The sequence below is a fragment of the Rhineura floridana genome, chromosome 10 (genome assembly GCF_030035675.1).
Source record: "Rhineura floridana isolate rRhiFlo1 chromosome 10, rRhiFlo1.hap2, whole genome shotgun sequence".
Classification (NCBI taxonomy): domain Eukaryota; kingdom Metazoa; phylum Chordata; class Lepidosauria; order Squamata; family Rhineuridae; genus Rhineura; species Rhineura floridana.
In genome coordinates this window covers 36,831,914-36,852,069 of record NC_084489.1, presented here as the reverse complement: position 1 = coordinate 36,852,069, position 20,156 = coordinate 36,831,914, and the positions used below count along the sequence as shown (strand labels likewise).

The following is a 20,156-nucleotide window of genomic DNA, read 5'->3' as shown; positions in this document are numbered from 1 at the left end:
TGTACCAGTTGCAGCTTCCGGACCGTTTTCAAGGGTAACCCCACGTAGACCGCATTACAGTAGTCTAGGCGAGAGGCGACCAGGGCATGTACTACCGGTGGGAGCAGATGGTTGGGAAGGTAGGGGCGCAGCCTCCGTATCAGATGGAGTTGATACAGCGCCGCCCGGCTCACAGCCCAGACTTGAGCCTCCATGGTCAGCTGGGAGTCAAGAATGACCCCCAGGCTGCGGACCTGGTCTTTCAGGGGCAAACGTACCCCATTGAGCACCAGATCCACATCCCCCAGCCTGCCCTTGTCTCCCACAAACAGTACCTCGGTTTTGTCAGGGTTCAGCTTCAGCTTATTCCTTCCCATCCAGCCACTCACTGACTCCAGGCACTTGGACAGGGTTTCTACAGCCAACCTCGGTGAAGATTTAAATGAGAGAGAGCTGTGTGTCATCCGCCTACTGATGACATTGCAGCCCAAATCTCCTGATGATTGCCCCCAGCGGCTTTATATAGATGTTGAACAGCATCGGGGAGAGGATGGAACCCTGTGGCACCCCACAAGTGAGAGGCCAAGGATCCGAAACCTCATCCTCCAATGCCACTCTTTGGTACCTACCAGAGAGGAAGGAATGGAACCACTGCAATACAGTGCCCCCATGCCTAACCTCTTCAGGCGGTCCAGGAGGATAACGTGGTCAACGGTATCGAAAGCCGCTGAGAAATCAAGGAGGACAAGGAAGGTGCATTCGCCCCTATCCCACGCCCTCCTCATATCATCTACCAAGGCCCATGTCCAGGCCTGAAGCCCAATTGAAATGGATCCAGATAATAATAAATAATATAGATTAAACATGTATAATCCTGCAAACATATACACAACTGTGCAATTTTAATATATTTAGGAGTATGATTTCTTTGATAGAGTTGTTTTTCCAACTTAGTATTATATTAGATTTTTAATTCATATTTTTATTTTATTTTTAATTATCCTACAGTTCAAATTGGAAGGACAGTTTCAGAATGCTCACATAGTTGAATAAGTATTTTCTATATATATCTGGGTGTGGCACTGAAGAATTTAACAGATATTACTTCTTTCAGTTCCAACTGTGAATTTTTATAAGGATTATATTTTATAGACCTTCCAAATCACTACTGCTGTTATCTTTAAGTACCTTAATAGTAGCAGCAGTAGCAGTTGTTTTTTACTTTTGCAGGTGCTTTTTGAATTGCACATGAATTTAAACAAAAGATATTTTAAGCATAATAAAACTATCATTACATTTCTGGCTTGTAGCAAATTAAAGTTCACTTGTTTGCATTGAAAACATTGGATCACACCCAAAGTCAGGTATAGTCAGAGTAAACCAGTGAAATCAATGAACTTAAGCAACTTTAAGTGCATTGACTTCAGTGGGTCATCTCTGAGTATGGCTTAGATGGATATCATCTATTAGAAATGCAGTTTTATTGAAGACCAGTTCCAATAACGCCCAAACAGTGTGATAATTACCATAATGCTAATGAACAAGTCAAAATACAGAACCAGCTGTAGCATTCTGGCATAAAAACATGAATGCAAGCTTCAAACGTTTACAAGGATTTTAACTGCTATGCATATTGTGTAATGTGCCCAGTTTAGGTATGGCAGCAAACAATTTTTGTGTTGTTTTTAAACTGCAGTTGCTGCTAAATTCAAACAAGCAGCTTTTGGAATCTGAAGAATAACAATCATCCATTAAAATATAGAAAGCATATCATCTCAAATATCTCAAGGTTCTTGATATAACACAAATAAGATGTGATAAATTGCAACTCTGGATCCTGTTTTTAAAACCAACTCCATCCTTACCATTTGGCCCTTATATAATTATACCATGTTTCCTATGCAAACAAACTTTTGATTCTTTCCCCAGTGACCTTAATCTACAATATTTTGTGGTTTCCTGTAGGGGGAAATGATGATTGAAGAGAAATCTAAAGATGTTCCGGCCAGTGCCATAAACCTAATTAGCTGCCATCTCCATTTTGAACACTCCACAAAATCAACCAAAATCCCATTGGACATCTTCAGGGAAAACATTTACAGATGTTTACACACGCACACACACACAAATGGCTGCCATTTTAAACCACTACAGCCATCTTTCAAAAACGGTGGGTAGAAGAAAAGCAGAATGGCCTAGTGATGGACTTTTCTTCAGAACCCAAATCCATTAAACAAGGTTAATGGTCATTAATGGCATAATTTGTAGAAAGGGAATATAACCTTTATTCAAGCATCACTGAATAACACAGTGTGAATCATTTCTGCTATGCTCATCTTTCAAACACAAAAATATAATTCAGTTTACATCATAATAATTTGCACTCCTTTACAGTATAGTAATCCGAACACATTTTTTTCTTTTTTGCTATTTGTAATAAGCAACTAACTTCCGCAGGTACCCAATGCAAGAAGAGTCTGTCTCTCACATGCACACACTTTTCTTTCTGGATAGCAAACAATAAGATGGCAAATTTATCTCGTGATAACGGTCTTAGAAGTTAAAGAGAGCACTGTCAAGGAAAAAAAAAACAGAGCACGATGCCAGACAGCAGATACAGAGCCACATTTTACAAATTTGCCTTATGATATGTGCCAGCAGCAGTGGCCAAGAAACCTATGGGAATGGCAGACTTTGAACAAGAATGGCCGAGACAGATTTATATAATTTCACAGGAATGAAGCTTGGAGTTTTACTGATCCTCCAGCACTGAATGCTTCTGGCTCTACTTTCTTCATTTATAAAGAGTAGATATTACCTGCACTTTAAGGTTACCTCAAGCCAATTAATTCCTGGTTGCCCCATCCTAATCTGCTCATTTAGCTGTAGCACAAGTGCAGCTGCATCAGCCTGGGGCCTTAATCAAGCACTGGTGGTTAAGTGTTGCTGAACCAACACAGGACACCTTCCCAGGATCATGGAAACCCTGAAACTAGCTCCCTGTTGTGTTGAGCACTAAAGTATAAAAAGGTCAGGCTGCCAGAAATGCAGCATTTGACAGTGTTTTAGAAGCCAAAAATCCAACTGATTACTGAAATATATAAAGACTTGTTAAGGCAAGTGGGCATGATGTGGCCAAAATGGCTTCACAGGCCAAGTGGGGAGACCTGGTGGGTCTAATCTGGCCCGCAGCTTAGAGGTCCTCTACCTCTGTCTTAAGTAAACCCAGTGTGACCAAAGGATCAACACAATCAAATATACAAAGGTTTTTATTTGAAAAAAATATGAAAAAGAGTGGAGGGGGAGAAGGCAAAAATCATGTTTAAATGGCTCAGCTCTTGGCTTAAGTAGATGATCCATTAAACTAAGTATGTCATACCCACATTGGAGTCCCTAGCTTCTGCAAAATTATTTGACTAATTCATGATGACGAAATAGATCTCTTTCAAAGAAATGCCAGGAATGCATCTGATCAGTGATGGTTTAATTGTAGGATGCCCTCTTAGTATGGGGAGGTCAGCTAAGTGACTTTGCCAACCCTACTAACATTTGTCAACCACTCAGAGGTTTTGTTTACAATTAAGTGGCATACACATTCTATTAACAAATATTTAAAAAGGACACATCTCTCTCTGCAGGCACCCAGCTCATTCTCTAGTCCAGGGGTAAGGACTACATTCCCTCATGTGCAGCCTTCCACAGACTACATTCCAATGGTGGGCAGGACCAGAAGAAAAATGGGCAGAGCAGCTGATGTGACTTTTATTTTTCTACAGTAGCAAGGCTGTATTCCAGCCGCTAAAACGTCAGTATCTTTCCATTTACCACAGAGGCAAGCAAGAGGCATTACCACACTTCAAGGACACCTTCTGGCCATGTAAAAATGCTCAAGGAGGATGTAGAGCACGCCCAGTGAGGAGTGTGGCCTAGGGAGAGCCCCAAAGGCTGGAATGAGGCGCCCAAGCCTGAAGTTCCTCACCTCTGCTCTGGTCATTGCCATTTTATTCTGACATGGCAGTAGTTTGGCAGTTTCTTCCAGATCCTTTGAAAAGAGATCATTACAAAATAACAAAATGAAAAACAAAAACAAAATGCAAGTTCTCCAAGCTGTAGCCACTACATAAAAAACAAAGTTGTTCTCACAATACAGATAATATCTTGTTTCATGCTTCTTCAGAATCAAATTGGATAATTATTCATAGATGGCAGTCATTAAGCCCCTTATTGCCTCATTTCCCCCCTTCTCTTTCAGGTATGTGTTATTCCTGGGAATTGTAATTCTTCTACACGCGCCGAGTCATTTGAGCTCAACCTTAAAAGGTTGTTACTCCAAGAACTGTAATCCAAAAGTGAAGACTTTTTGAATCATAGGCAAGAAATAAGTATGTTGAGATGAATGACCTGTTGCTACTATCATTTCTATCAATGCTACTTGGCATTGTCACATTTCACTCTTGTGACTCCATCTTTTGTTACACATGTTGAAAATGAAACACACAAAAGTACTGACTCTCCACAATACCGTGGGGACTGTTGTGCAGATAGCCCCAATTAAATCTTTACTCTTTCACACGCATTTTGTATCGTTGCGAGAGATTTTCTAAAAAACATTGCCCACCCTGTCTCTGGCACTTCATGTTTGCCACTGATGAGTGCTGTGCCATTGTAAATCACAAGCAAAATTGTTTAAAAGCTCTAACATATCAAGAAAAACAACACACATTTACAGAAAATAACACACAAACATTTCAGGTATGCCCTAATGTACTTGTGTATTTCAACTCACTCCAGCTAGTGTTTAGACAAATTTAGTACACTTTGACTTTAATCTGTACAAAAAACCCTCAAAACTCTAGTTGTGCATGAATCAACTAATGAAGTTACCTGTCATGGCACAAATGTTAAGATTTTAGTGAGGTAACTGACTCAATTTTAGTTGAGTCATTAAGACCTTAAAATACAGGAACAAAGATGCAATTAGCTGAGATTTAATGAGCTGACTAATGATAAGTGACAGTGCCTTCCACAATTTCTGGAATAGATGCAATCTTAACACTGTAGAACAGAGTCCTAACCTAAGGCAAGTTAGGCAAAAAAAAAAACCCCTCAGGCAAGCAAGGTTCCAGCAGCCTTCAAAAGTATCCAATGACCAGGAAATGTCTGTAAGCTGGTTAGAGTAAGCACAAACACTTATCTCCTTTAGACCAACAATATTTCAGACCATTATGATTCAGTGAACATGTGGATCTGCAGATGAGCAAAACCTCTGAAATATCAAAGACAGACAGTACTTCAACTCAGAGCTAATAAAGCTTTATTGCACAATCCCTAGTTGGGCAAGACAGATCTAAATCAGTACAGAAAATAAAATCTGATATTCATTGAAATATATTTACAGGATCCGCAGACACCATAGCTACAGTTAAATAACTGAATGAGGTATTACAAATCCTAAACTAAAGCCTCTTTCCTGGCATAAAATGCTTCGTCTCTTATAAAGCCTCAATTTTGATACGCAATGTAAGGAAGTGTTGCAGAATCATACAAAAGCCTTGCCCTGCAAAATGAAATCTTTACCTCACGCAGTTCCTGTTGGCAATACTAGTCCAAGGTATCCAGGAAGCCAGATTTCAGCTGAACATCAGGAAAACTTCCTAACTATTAGAGTGATATGACAATGGAACCAATTCCCTAGGGAGATGGTGGGCTCTCCAACACTGGAGGCATTCAAGAGGCAGCTGGACAGCCACCTGTTGGGTTTCCTTTAAGTTGGATTCCTGCACTGAGCAGGGGGTTGGACTTGATGGCCTTCTAAGCCCCTTCCAACTATACTGTTCTACGATTCTATGATTCCAATGCCTTTTACACAGTGGTGCCAGCAGGTCAAGACTTTGGGCAGAAGTCCAAGGCTCCACCCATCACAATGAGCAAGAGGGACTCCAGATGTAGCAGGGCTGGCTTACCACATTTCAAAGTAAAATGGTAAAACAAACATTACTATCTAAAGAGGGCTCCCCATAAAACCATTGAATCCAGATGGCAGTATCCAGCTATGTCTGCCAGGGTGCACAGTGGAAATTTGCTTGCGCAAGGTTTCTCTTCTCCCCAATCTCAGCCCCTCATGTGCCCCCCACATATGCTATGGAGACTCCCTAACTGTCTGGAGCAGATTTTGGAGGCATGTGAGGAGCTGCAAGGGGGAAGAGAGGAATGAGAAGCCCAGATGCAGTGTTTTTGTTTGCTGCCCTGGGCTCCTTCTGGGAGCAAGGGCAGGATATAAATGTAATAAATAATAATGCATTTTAATAGGCTTCTTTCTTCTGAAACATTGGAGTTTGGTATATATAGCAGTGGAGTGCAGAAATGAATAATCTGGTAAGAGTAGTGGATAGAAGAATAAAGAAACTTAAAAGTTTATTACTACTGGGAAATAAAGTAATGAGAAGGGATGAGAGGGGGGATTATTGCATCCATTCACATAAACAATTTACTAATGTCAGTTGCTATCAGGAGCAAAAAAACCCCAGCTGCTTCATGATTTGGTATTATGATTCCCTCCCAGTCTGCATATATATTGGAATCTTTTAACACTGTGTACAACAAATTATGGTGGATAGGAGTGCAATTACACACATCTAGTATTAAGGAAAAAATAAGCATGGACAATTCTGAACGGAAGATGTCTGTTGTCTGTGTGCATGTGTGTGCATGCGTGCAAGCGAGGTGAAAATCAGTGACATATAAAAGCTGTATAGAAATGAATTGTGACAGGAGTGCTAGTATGGACACATTCAAGTTATAAAACAGCCACTATCACTATCTAGGCTACTGAACTGCCTCTATCTTAACAAGCAACAAGGTGATCCTTATAGGAAAAAGTATTTCTCTTATTTCAGTGAAAATAACAGAAGCCAGTCTTTGAAGGCTGAAAGACTAAAAATGTGTGGGGTAGTAACTGAGTTCTTTTTCTAGGCTCTGTTATGAACAATGGAGCCAATGTTGCAGATGAGTGCTGAGAAATGGCCAATTTGCATATGTGCCATGTTTTGTTCATTGCCTGGACCTATTGGTGTAATATTTCCTCACAAGTGACACTGTAACACATCTGAAGGGAAAACCTGATAAAATTTCTAAGCGTTTCAGTAACAGCTGCATTTTATTAGAAAAAGAAGTTTACCAAAATTAAAGCGGAAAAAAGCAGCTTGAGACAATCCCACAACTACAAACTGGGAGGAAATGGAGCCAAAGTTCAGAAATATAAACAAGCACACAAATAGCTGAGAGTTAAGAAACATATCCAGATTTCTAAGCAATGGGAACGCTTTCAAAAAGATTATTACACCCTTTGAAGCCCAGAAAATGTATCTACGGTAAATAACAGGAAGGTATCAATCAAGGAACAATCCCCCCCTCCAAACCCTGGCATTTGTAGAAAGTTTGAGGGATCTCTGGAAACATCAGACAAATGAGGAATCAAGATCCGTCCCACATTACTGTTTCTTGCTATGTATTTCAAATATTTATATCCTGCGTTTCCACTAAAAAGTACATATGGCAGGTAACAGACTCCATTCCGAACAATATAAACACTTAAAATCACAAACACACATACCCTCCAGTACAATATTACTTGCTGTCTAAGAGAGTAGAGGGAGGGTGCTATATAGACTTTTGATAGTCCTCTCCAGAGAAGTCTAGACATCATTACAGAAAAGGTCCTCCTGTCACTTTTTATCATTTACCTCCCTTTTGGTGGTGGGGTCACCTGAGGCAGTACCTCCAACTACACCATCTCTATTATCTTTTGGTGTCTACTGAATACCTTCCTCTTTCAACCAGCCTTTTAAATAGGGACCTTATCCCAGTCTGCATATATATTGGAATGGCTTTTTAATATGTTTTTTAAAAAATTGTGACACCCCCCCATACTAATTGTAATCTTAGTCTCTGTTAATTGAAAAAAGGTGCATGGCAAAAATCACATCTCCAAATATCCCTTTTCAGATAGGGAGGTGTTGCTTTCTTTTCTTAATGCAAAGGTCCAATCAAATTGGTATCTCCCTCCCCACACACAGTCTGAAGATGTACAGTCCTGTCTCCCAACACCAGTGGGTCACAGTGTTGGACTAAGAACCAGGTTCAAATCCCCCCAGCCATGAAGCCCATCGGGTGACCTTGGACCAAACACAGTCTCTCAGCCTGATCTATCTCACGGGGTTGCTGAAAGGATAAAACGGCAAGGGGGGGCATGCGTACCACCTTGAGCAAGTTGGAGGAAAGATGGGATATAAATGCAATAATTAAATAAATACATATATTTCTGCTGCAATACCAGGATCCCAGCTAGCCAACCTGCTGAGCTTTTTTTTAAAAAAAATCAAGCATCAGCAATGTGGTGGTGATGGGGATGCTAGATTGTGCACTGCAGACAACAGGGTGGATAGATTGAGGAGGAGGTTAGTGCTTTAAGGCCTTGGGATGATCATCAGAACTGATGAGTTGGTTAGCGTGCACTTGGGGAATGAGAATGGAGCAGAAGACAACAGATCAATGTATGCACACACACAAACACAGCTGCCACTCCTACAAGCATCTGCAGGCGTGCATGCATTTGGGCATATAGGAGGGGGGAAGCCCTCAACTGTCACAGCATCTTGGAGAGAGAGATTGGAGCAGAGTGTAGGTGGAAGAATGGAGGGACACTGGCACACACACTTAGCCTCAGAAATGGGGGGGCAAGCAAGTCCTGAGTGTCCTCACTGCTTCTTGGCTCTGTTTGGGCCGAAGATGAGATCTGGGCTGCATCGCAAATAAGAATAATTTTAAAAAGGAGGTGGCAGTGAAGCAGGAGCCAAGAAAGGCAGGCAGGTTGCCAGGAAGGAAGGTAGAAAGCAGCCTTTCCTTGCAGCCTCCCTTCTTTTTGCTTCACAAAAAGCCCTCTCATTCTGACTAAGGGCGTCATCAGCAGCAGCAGTGCAAGGAGACAGGAGTCAGTGATAGTAATCCCCTATTTCTCCCTGGTAGCTCTGCCCTCAGCCTCCTTCAGCATCTGCCACATGTTTTATAGGCATGTGTTTTATAGGTGCCTGGAAGATGCTCTGCCACTTCAACAAAAGTCCTCCCCTCTCGTTTGGAGCAAGGGGGAGGTGTCGTCTGCGGTGGCAGTGGGGAGCAGACTGCATCCAGGGAGTGAAGACTTAAAAAAAAAAAAGTAAATAATCCATTTTTTTTTACTGTTCGTGGTCCCCCCCCAGGTTATTTTGCGGCCCCCTGAGGATTGCATCCCCTGGGTTGGGAACCACTTGTCTAGTCCGAATCAAGGCTGATAATGGCAAGATTTTATTTTTGGAGGGAAGGTTGTAACTGGCACATCATCCAAAACTGAAAGGCCATCTTACCCCTTATATACCCAGTCGATCACTGCAGTCTGCAGGTGAGGCCTCCTGCAGATACCATCTAATCAGGAGGTCCATTCTGCACAACATAGGAAATGGACTTTTAGTGTAGTGGCACTGACCCTTTGGAATTCCCTCCCCTTAAATATTAGATAGGCGCCATCTCTGTTATCTTTTCAGCGCCTACTGAAGACCTTCCTCTTTCAACAAGCCTTTTAAGTAGAGAATTTATCACAGTCTGCATCTGTGTTGGAATTGCTTTTTAATGTGTTTTTAAAAGATGTTTTTAATGCTTTTTAAAAAGATAATAATAATAATAATAATAATAATAATAATAATAATAATAATAATAATAATAATAATAATAATAATAATAATTTAATTTTTAGGCCACCTATCTGGCCGAAGCCACTCTAGGCGGCGTACATATTAAATTCAATAAAATACAAAATACAGTAAATACAATAAAATACAAATAATCAACAGTGACAGAATAGCAGCAATTGTAATACATAGCAACGGGCATTGAGTATATAATTAGCCCATCCCGATAGTCCCAAAGGCCTGACCAAACAGCCAAGTTTTTAATGCTCGGCGGAAGGTATCCAGGGAAGGGGCATGTCGAAGATCAAACGGGAGGGAATTCCAGAGAGTGGGGGCCGCCACCGAAAAAGCCCTCTCTCTAGTCCCCACCAACCTAGCTACTTTTGTTGGTGGGATTGAGAGAAGGCCCTGCGTGGCGGATCTTGTCGGGCGGCATAGTTGGTGACGCTGGAGGTGCTCCTTCAGATAAACCGGGCCGAAACCGTACAGGGATTTAAAGGTTAACACCAACACCTTGAATTGGGCCCGGAAAACTACTGGGAGCCAGTTTTCCGATGTTTCATTTTAATATGTTTTTAAGGATGTTGCATTTTAATATATTTTAAAGTCTGTTTTTATGATGTTTTAGAGTGTTTTTTAGTGTTTTTGTTTGCCACCCTGGGCTCCTATGGGGAGGAAGTGCAAGATATCAATCAAATAACTAAATAAGGTTTTCCTTGTCAAGGATGCCATCTAAACATGCAGGAGCAGAGATTGATCCAGTAGCATGTCCACAATGATAACCTGATTCTTAAGGGTGAGTGCACCCCCCCCCAACAAGAACAGACTGCCCATCAATTCCAGGACCAGCAGTTCAAAATATCTTGTCTGGACTGAGTTTAAATTTTAATACAAAAAGAGTGTGAGTATTCTGCTCACAACTGAACTGTTTTACTGGTTTGATTATGAAACAAACAATCTAAATATTGAGAGAGAATATTGTAACCTGATGCTGATCCTATTAGACATTAAGCAGCCTTGGATATGATGGTTATGTGAGGTTAGTGACATGACTGGGAGAACTTGTAATGGTTTGCTGGTCCAGTCTTGAGTAGTTTTACTACAAGAATTTCCACATAGGGAAGATGGGAATGAATCTCACTGAAAATCCCCCTTGTTTTGAGTCCTGTAGATTTTCATTCCCTTCCCTGTTCAACACGGCCTGGAGTCAGTGAGCTGCTTGTGAGAGTGAAATGGGCCAGTTCTCCAATTTCTGCTTATCCTTTTTCCCACCCACTGCATCCTGCTGTTTCACATTACACACGACTCTGGAGTATAAGGAACTTTCAAGAGTATAAGGAACTTCAGCAAGGAGGGAAAAGATGGGGGGAAATTAGGATTCTGCCTGTTGTGTTTACCATCTAAGCCAGTATATACAAATCTGACATGCAAAATCATGAAGAGATTTTGAGTTAGATGCTACAGATGTACCAACAATGTTTCACATTGATAACATTCTCAACTCCATGTACCTCCCTAGAACTTTTGAGTACCTATTGGCTGGCACTTCTGGGTGCCTTCATTCACTAGTGTACGTGTGATTCTCTAGGGAAGGGCTGTAGCTCTGTGGTAAGGCATCTGCTTTGCAGGCAGAAGGCCCCAGGTCAGTGGCGTACCAAGAGCGGAGTGGTGGGAGCTGTCCATCCTGGGTGTAGGCAATAAGGGGGTAACGGCAAACAACAGAGCGGCTCCCTCGGGGCTCCAGCGGCTCTTTTCAGCGGCAGAGGTGGGAACGCCTCCACGGCGGCCCTATGGCTGGCTGGCTGGCTACGAGGAAGGGGGTCAGTGGTGCAGCTCACATCCCACACCTGCAGGGCTGCACCAGAAGCTCCTCCATGGCGCCCCTCACCAAGCGCAGCTCTGCACTCCCTCTGTCGGCTGCCCAGTGGCAGCGCTCACTGTCGCCCTCCTCCTCCGCTTCCTTCTCCCCTTCCCTGCCTGCCCCAAGAGAGGCAGCCCTCAGGCCAGTAGAGCATGGCGAGCACCAGGCTCCATGCCAGGGCAGGGAGAGCAGGAATGTGCCAGGCCCCTCCCACCGACCAGGAAGGTGCTTTGGCAGCCGGACTTGTTTGCTGCTTGCCCGCCTGTCTGCTCAGCAGTGCCCTGGCTGCCAGATGAGAGGCCCATTGTGCTGCTCCCCGGCTCTGCTTGCAAGCATCCCTGTGGGCATCTGGTTGGCCATGAGACAACAGCAGGGCAGGCTAGGTGGTGCCGCTGGCCTAATCCAGCTGCAAGGCTCTTTCACGCTCCCCGCAAGCAAGCGGGGCAACCTCGATGGCGCGGCCACCACTCACCGCCCTGCCCTCATCAGCGTTTCCCCAGCACACCCCTAGCCTCGCCTGCTTGCAGCCGCTCCTCAAAGGGCTCCTCCTGCAGCCACTGCAGCCTACCAGTACCAGCAGATACGGTGAGGGCCTCCCGCTTGGCTTCTGTGGAGCCCCCACAGCCAGTGGCAGTCTACTTCTGTGTCACATCTGGCCCGGGGGGAGGAGCTGGGGCCATTATTATTATTCGTTTCATTTCATGATTACTGAAAATAATTTTGTCGTATAGAGGAGGGGGGTGTTAAAAAATGATCCGTTCCAGGTGTCAAATACACTAGGTACACCACTGCTCCAGGTTCAATCTCTGGCATCTCCAGATATAACTGGACATGTCCCCTGTCTGAAACACTAGATAGTTGCTGCCATCAGTGTAGATAATACTGAGCTAGATGGATCAATGGTCTGACTCTGTAGAAGACAGCTCCTATGTTCTGGATCACAGTAAATATTGTAACTATTTAAAAATGAGATTTTGAGTAGAAAGGTAGAAATGGAGGAAGATTAATTATAGTATTAAGGGCAAATAAAATCTGCTTTGGTCAATAACAGCTAGAGATTAATATTTCATACTGAACCCCTACCAGGCCTACGGACAACTGAATCCAAATCTACATGCAAAAGCTGAATTCTGAGGTACAGCAGAAAGCAGGTATTACTTTGCCGACCAGGGAAAAGGGCAGAAGACAGGGCTCCTGGTTATTTATACTAGGCCTCACTCTCTTGGACGTTATACTGTCTGTCCTGGTCCCTTTTTGGCATTTACCCCTCTTTTGATGGTAAACAGAGTTGAACATCCCTACTGTATTTTCCACTACTCTTCTGAAGAGAATTCCAAGACTTGAGCATACACAGTCCCAAATAGCTCACTAAACTATATCTCAGTCTCTAAAAACAGAGGTCCTGGTTCAAGAGTCCCAGAATCCAAGAACCACCACAACTACAATAACAAGGCAACTCTGGCAAGTCTCAGATATTCCTTCTTCTCAGTGAAAGGTTATTGAAAATTATCATGTATACAAAAATAAAACCTGACTCCCAAAGATCAAAATGGAACAAAAAAAGGTGTCTCTTCCCCATGCAAACCACATAAATGCAATAAGGCAAAACCAGTCAGGTTTATCTTGACCAGCCCTTTCCATCTTTTACAACAGATTAAACCTAATAACCCATCCCAACCTTAGGTTTGCATCCTTATCTCCTGGAAACAAATACAGTCTAGGTCATGGTTAAGAATCAGGGAAGTATTATAAATATTATTTTTCTCATCACTATAAAAAAACCCAGAAGCAAAACTAGTAAATGTAATTAAGAACTTTTAAGATTGCATGCTGCAATTTATGAGAAGAAGTCAAATTGATCATGCCTAAATTAGTTTCCTTCATATTAGTTAAGGCAAATTAGAAACCTGCTTCCTCTGTTCAATTTTAGAAATCCTTTAGGACTCCTGTGTTATCCCTAACAAATTTTTAAATAGCCTTGCAGCAAGAGATGGCTAGTCAAATCAAACCTTGTAATGAACCCTCAAAAGCCTTATTTATGCATTGATAGTACTTATTTTTTCAAGTATTTTTAAGTGAACTTTCATGATGGATTCCTTCTCAAGGCAGCTGACAATAATACTGTAAAACTACAAGACAAATCTATTACTTGAGAGATGGTACTTTGTATCTTTTTGGAAACTGAACTGAACAAAAATGGTTACTAAGTTAATTTGGAACAATGAAGTGTGATTTTTCTCTGAAAACAAAGCCAATGTCATCACAGCTACATTTGCACTTGGTGACCTACTCTCTCCTGTGTTTCCCACTGCCAGGCTAGATTATCATTTGCCAAATCATAGCTTTGTGATTCTACAAAATCCTGAAAGGCTGTAGCTCAGAGGCAGAACATCTGTTTTGCATGCAAAAGGTCTCGGGTTCAATCCTTGTCTTCTCCGGGCAGGGCTGGAGAAAGATCTGCCTGAAAGAGCCACTGCCAGTCAATGTAAACAATACTGAGCTAGAAAAACTAATGCGCTGTATAAAGGAATCTCCTGCCCTCAAAGTCATACAAGCACTACAAAACCATTATTATTTATTTGTTTATTTGTTTGCCTCTTATAACAATTGAACAAGTGCAAAAGGCAGGAACATAGGAAGCTGCTATCACTATGGCAGTAGCAGGCCCTGCTGGCTCAACCAGGACTGTGTCAACTTCTTTGCTCTCAGATCTGATCTTGGGGAGTGGGGAAGGAGTGCTTTTGGGAACTTGCAGTTCTTCTAGATAGCCAGGATCTGCATACGCAGAACTGCATAAGTGTGTTATATGAACTTAAAAACGTGTCTAAGCTTGCTTTCCCCATGTCTTTTTAGTTTGTATGCCTGAAGGCAGGGACCATCTTATTACTGATTTTTGTAAGGTGCTCTGGGAGCCTTTTTTCTGCAGGGTGATCTTTAAATGCCGTAAATAAAATTAATTGGGTCCATCTAGCTCAGTATTGCCTACACTAGTGTTCTTCAACCTTGGGTCCTCTGACATTGTTGTACTACAATGCCCATCATCCCCAGCCAGTTTAGCCACTGGTCAAGGATGATGTGAGTTGTAATCCAACAACATCTGGTGAGCCAAGATTGAAAAACACTACACTAACCAGCAGGCTCTACATAGTTTCTGGCAGCAGTTTTTTCTAGCCATACCTGAAAATGCTGGGGACCTTTAGCACCTAAAGCATGTGTTCTGCCACTGAGGTACAGCCCGTTGAGAAACACCAAAAGAATTGGACAAAACTAATCATCACAAGACACTCAACCAAGGACAGAGGTGCCAGATTTCTACTAGGCCATGTATGTACGCATAGCATTAACACAGCATTTTCCATACAATATTACTTGGTATAATTCTTTATTAAATTGTTACAGGAAGGAAAAAACCCACCATATCGAACAGTTTGACCTAGACATAGGATGTGTAATGGGAATTTTATAAACAGAGCCTGGGGCAGAATTTCTGAAACACTCCTGATAGCATTTCTAAGCATCAAGCATGCTGCTCTTAATCTATAAGTCATTACACTCTTTCAAAAGGTCAGTAGGCCCCAGCATCTATCACATGCCATGCCATATCCTTCACAAATCCTGTACAATGAATTATGAGTAATATTATTTCCCATATGGCTTTGGTTGAGTGAGAAGCAATAGAAGTGTCTTTTGTTTCTTTTATGTGAGTACAAGCGGTACTCACTTCATTCCAACAGAAGTATGAAGAGGATATTCAGCACTTCCCAGAAAATACCAGGCATTTCACCATAGCAAAATTCTATCCTGTATAAACTCCTCACACCAAGGACACTGAAGGGCCCATCCATACCCCTTTGCCTTAGGAGACATGACTGGATGCATTGAAAGAGCCTAACTTTCAGTACATACAAAAGCAGGGTGCTCCAACTTGGACTGGTCCTCCCTGCCCATCCAATATAGGTTGCACCAAAATGTTACATTTACCATGTTGTTAAGCATTGGTGTGGGATGTGAAGTATAATGTTGCCATGTGTGTTGTCTGCTCTACAGATGTTTTAAGCAATGTGTGGTTTTCCCTTCCCCCCCCCGTAGTTGAACTTGACAGGGGTGAATTGTGTTTCTTTTTACTGTAATGTGGAAACATATCCATCAGGCACAGATCATATTGAAACAGAAGCTTTGTGTTCTGTTTCCATAGTGTCTGCCCTCAACTAATACACCTGCTCTACCCAAGCCAGCTAATGTCTCCCTGCTCGTACTTTGACAGACAATCACAGACAAAATGAGTGTTATGACAGCCTCATCTTGCAGGGGACATTCTAGTCACTGCACAGTGCTTTGACAGAAAAATTTCTCCCAAGGGAGAACCTGACACTTATCACGCAAGTAGGATAGCATGCCAAACCATCACAGAATTCCTGAGATGGAAAGGAGAAGACTCAACATGCCACCCACATGTGACATACAAGGCAGACATCACAAGGTGATGGTAACATTTGGACCTGGCCATATTTATTATTATTGCTTTTATATCCCACCTTTCCTCCAAGGAGCTCAAGGTGTCGTACAGGTTTCTTCCCCTCTCCATTTTATCCTCATAAAAACACCACGAGGTAGGTTAGACTTGAGAGGAAGTGACTGGACCAAGGTCACCCAGTGAGCTTTATGGCCAAGTGGGGATTTGAACCCTAGTCTTCCAGGTCCAACACTCCAATCACTTCACCACACTGGCTCTCAAACGGGATGTGTACTAAGGAAAAACAGTACCTGTCTTTTGTACTAGGAACATCATCAAACTCAAAAATATGTAAAGCTGCTTCAGTATGCATACTCTTCAGTATTTTCCAAGGATATGGGAGCACTACAAATTTAAACCCGTTTTAAATCTACATAACTATTGTGGGCCCCATCTAATGGAATCCTGAGAATTAAATTTATGTGAAGGATTAAAAATCTCCAACAAAGAAGTTTCAGTACCCCACAAAACTTCAAATTCCTAGGATTCTCTGGAGGGAAGCCACACAACAACAGTTTCAAACAAGTTTAAATTGTTTAAGATTAATTTCAGTGGTATATGGAAATAAACAAAAAGTAAATAGTTGAGTATTCTATTATTTAAAACATTTCTATGTTGCCTTTCCAACATTCAACATGGCTTACCAAAACTATGCCAGGATGTAAGAAGCAACTTTTCTGGTCTCATATCTGGACCTATTACTCAATAAATCTAGCTGAATGCCTGGAACATCACTGATAAAAGCAAAAGGTGACAAGATTCCCTCTCTCTTTATGGCACTGCCTCTGCATATGGTTGGCAGCATGTAACGCTTTTTCGAAAACATCTGCACTCGCTGCCTATATGCTACTGGGACAGGTTCAAGGTTCTTGTGTTGATATACAAAGCCCTGAACAACTTGGCACCAGGATACCTTAAGGACTACTTGAGCCCTTATATCCTAACTCGATCACTGAGATCATCCAGAGGAGTGCTATTAGGTTGCTCCCTGTGTTGCAGATGCCCAACTGGCCTCAACTAGAAGTCAGGCATTTAGCATTGCCAGTCCAATGCTGTGGAACACTCTTCCAGCAAAGAACTTGCAGACATGCTTACCTTTGGCTTTCTGGTCTCTCTTGAAGATCTTTTTATGCCAACAGGCCTTTGCAGCTTTTAAAAATTATATATTATTAGCTTTAATGTTTATCTGTATTGTTTTTAACGGTATTTTATGTTGTATTGTTGTACACCACCCTAATCTTTTATGATTCAACCGTAAAGAAATACTTCTATAAATAAATATGACAAAATACAACTGACCTTCTGAGTAAAGCTGAACAAATGTGATGGGACAGGAAAATGCCTGAGCACATATAAAGTTTCTATGATGCAGTGTTGCACTGTAGGTAAGATTAGCTCAAAGCATCCCAATCCCCAGTGAAAACTTACTTCATGAGGTTTGAAAACTAGCCCTCTTGATATGTCTGATCCAAAAAGGAAAGCATGCTGCAAAAAGCAGACACTTTATATGCTGTAACACAAAGCAATCCTCTCCAATAATGGGGAAGATTTGAAATACAAAGTTAATTTGCTCATTTCCTTCAAGTCACACATTGCTGTAACATTATCACGGAATTGCTAAAACTATTCTGGTTCTTGGGAAGTATATATATGAAAATAATGAATTAAAACTGTTCTACAGGTTCTCAAATTTACAATCAAGAGGCTGATCTACTTACCCTGTAGTTGTCCATTAGGATAGCCAGCCATGGCTTTATTGTCTTCATTACATCTTCAAGCAAATGTTTCTCAACTGCAGAGCCATTGTGGAAGGTCAGGTTTCCAACATGGATAGATTTCCTTACTTCTGGAAAGGATAACAGCTGTCCATAGTATTCCTGATCTGCAGGTTCCTGTTATTTAAAAAAAAAAATAAAGAAGAAAATGCCTGCATAAAATCAACACAATAAAATAATACGTCCTAGTTTTTCATCTATGCTGCACAGGATTTTTAATGTTTTTTATGTTTTTGCACCCAACCATGCAAAGCACCCCATAAGTGAGCAGCGTGTTAACTAACCCCTGCAGTTTCATGTTTAAGTCTGAAATTATGAAGCAATTTAAAGTGTTCAAGCCTATTAGTTTCATAAGGGGAAAAACCCAGCAGGTCATGAAAACTGGTGGCACTTGGTAATTGATCAGAAGAGAAAGGCAAGAGGCTTGTTTCTGGTGAAATTGCACAGCCACATTCATTCTTTCACTGCACTAGGCAGAGTGTATTTACATTAAACAACATCCCATGCAGGCAACACAATACCCAATTTTAGCCCAGGGAAACTACTTCATTGTACACTATTTCCCAGAGCATGAAGGCAACAGCACTACCCTGATGTATTTCCTCAGTACATTGTATGCTACCTCTAAATATGGAAATACTATTTAGCCATTAGACCAATAGCCATCAATATAGCTAATCTTCACAGAGGAAAAAAAAGTACAGCCTCCTCTTTTTCTCCAGCTTTTGGGCTTGTCCAAGCTAAAGCAAGCAGAGGGAGGGATCACGGAGAGACAGACACATCCTAGGTAAATAGTCTGTGATACTCACAAAATGCTGTGGATCCAATCCTTCTAATGTTACCTCAGCAAGAGATGCAAAATTATCCACCCACCCCTTGACCTGGCAAAAGCTCTTAAGCACCTGCTGAGTTTTAAACAAGAGAATGAGGGAAGAGGGGGTTCAGTCCCCCAAAGTGCATAACTGTTACCATCATTTCTAACTGCTTTTGATAGCGTGGTAGCCCATAGCATCAATATGAAGTTTATTTCCACAGCTTTAAAAGCACATTTCCAGAATGTTTAGTTTATTACATTTACCTGGCAGTCCATGAAGTTGTAGTAGTTGCTACATCCTGTCCAATTCTGAAAGTAGGAGGGAGTTTCAATTTGATCGCCATTCAACAGAACATCAAACACCTGAGGGGAAAGAACCATGAAAAGGAATACAGTTGAAAGCCCAGTGTTTACTGGGTTAATAATTGTAAAGTTCAGTGTTCAATATAATTGAATTTGCCAGGAGTAGCGAAGAGATGCTTTGTAGAGTGTACCAGAACCCACTGCCGCCCCAGCTCCCTTCCCGGTGCCTGCCTCTGCCCCACCTCTGGTGGACTTGGGCGAGCAGCCCCCCAGGCTCCTGCCTGCCTTTCAACTGGCCTGGACTAGCCACCCCACGGTCTCTTCCTCCTCTACTCCATCCCCCTCTCCTTTCGCTTTGTCCGGCTTCAAGGTCTCCCCATCTGAGGAGGAGTCCCTGCAGAGCACCGCACTGCCACCCCCGCCGGCACCCCCACACCAAAAGGAGTCCTGCGCCTCTGCCGTCCCTCCACCGTCCCTCTGGGCCACTGGGAAGAACTAGGGTGGCAGCTGATGGAGACTAAGTTGAAGCTGCTTTAATTCTTTTTCTACTTTTGCAGTACTGACTGGATGTGTAATGTGGCCTTCAGTTATATGTTATATTATATTTATAGTGTGGTATTAATTCTTGTATTGTCATATTTGCTATTTTTTTATTACGGTTGTATTATTTTGTTTGAAAATGTTTTGCAATTGTTTGCTCTTGTTATAAGTTATTTTAATTATTGTGTTTTTTTCTTGTTGTAAGTCGCTTTGAGTTCTACTGTTGAAAAAAGCGACTAACAAATGCCAGTAATAAATAAATAAATAAGAAATAGTAGAAGGAAGAATTTGTGTCATGTTCTTGGAGACTACCAATTACCATATTTGAACTCAGGAAGGAATTGTTTCCCATTCCTTTACTTTTAAAAATTAAGCTAACTATTCTGTAAAATGCACTGCATTATTGTAACATTAGCAGGTTATTGCTGCGCACATCCAAATATTGCTCTGTGACATCATTGTTCTGGAAACAAAGTATACTGCAAATTCAGAACAAACACCAGCCAACAGTGTGTGATGTGCTTCCCCTTTCCCCCTTTTCAGTGGGGTTAAAAAGTGGAACTATTATTTGTGGATATGAAAGTTTTACGCATGTGTTCAAGTATATGCTACAAGTTCCAAGACTGCATCTTTTCTGATTTCCTGAGGTTAA

General features: G+C 41.8%; 1 protein-coding gene across 3 annotated transcripts in view; it reads right to left on the bottom strand.

Annotated features, from left to right (window-relative positions):
* CPVL (carboxypeptidase vitellogenic like) overlaps nt 1–20,156 on the bottom strand; it is a 93,215-nt gene that overhangs the window by 32,924 nt on the left and 40,135 nt on the right. For all 3 annotated transcript variants that reach the window (XM_061586048.1, XM_061586047.1, XM_061586046.1), the window contains 2 exons: nt 18,926–19,024; nt 17,791–17,964 (listed from right to left, as the gene is read on the bottom strand). In XM_061586048.1, the coding sequence (XP_061442032.1) occupies nt 17,791–17,964; nt 18,926–19,024 (273 nt within the window). The remainder of the gene's footprint in view (nt 1–17,790; nt 17,965–18,925; nt 19,025–20,156) is intronic.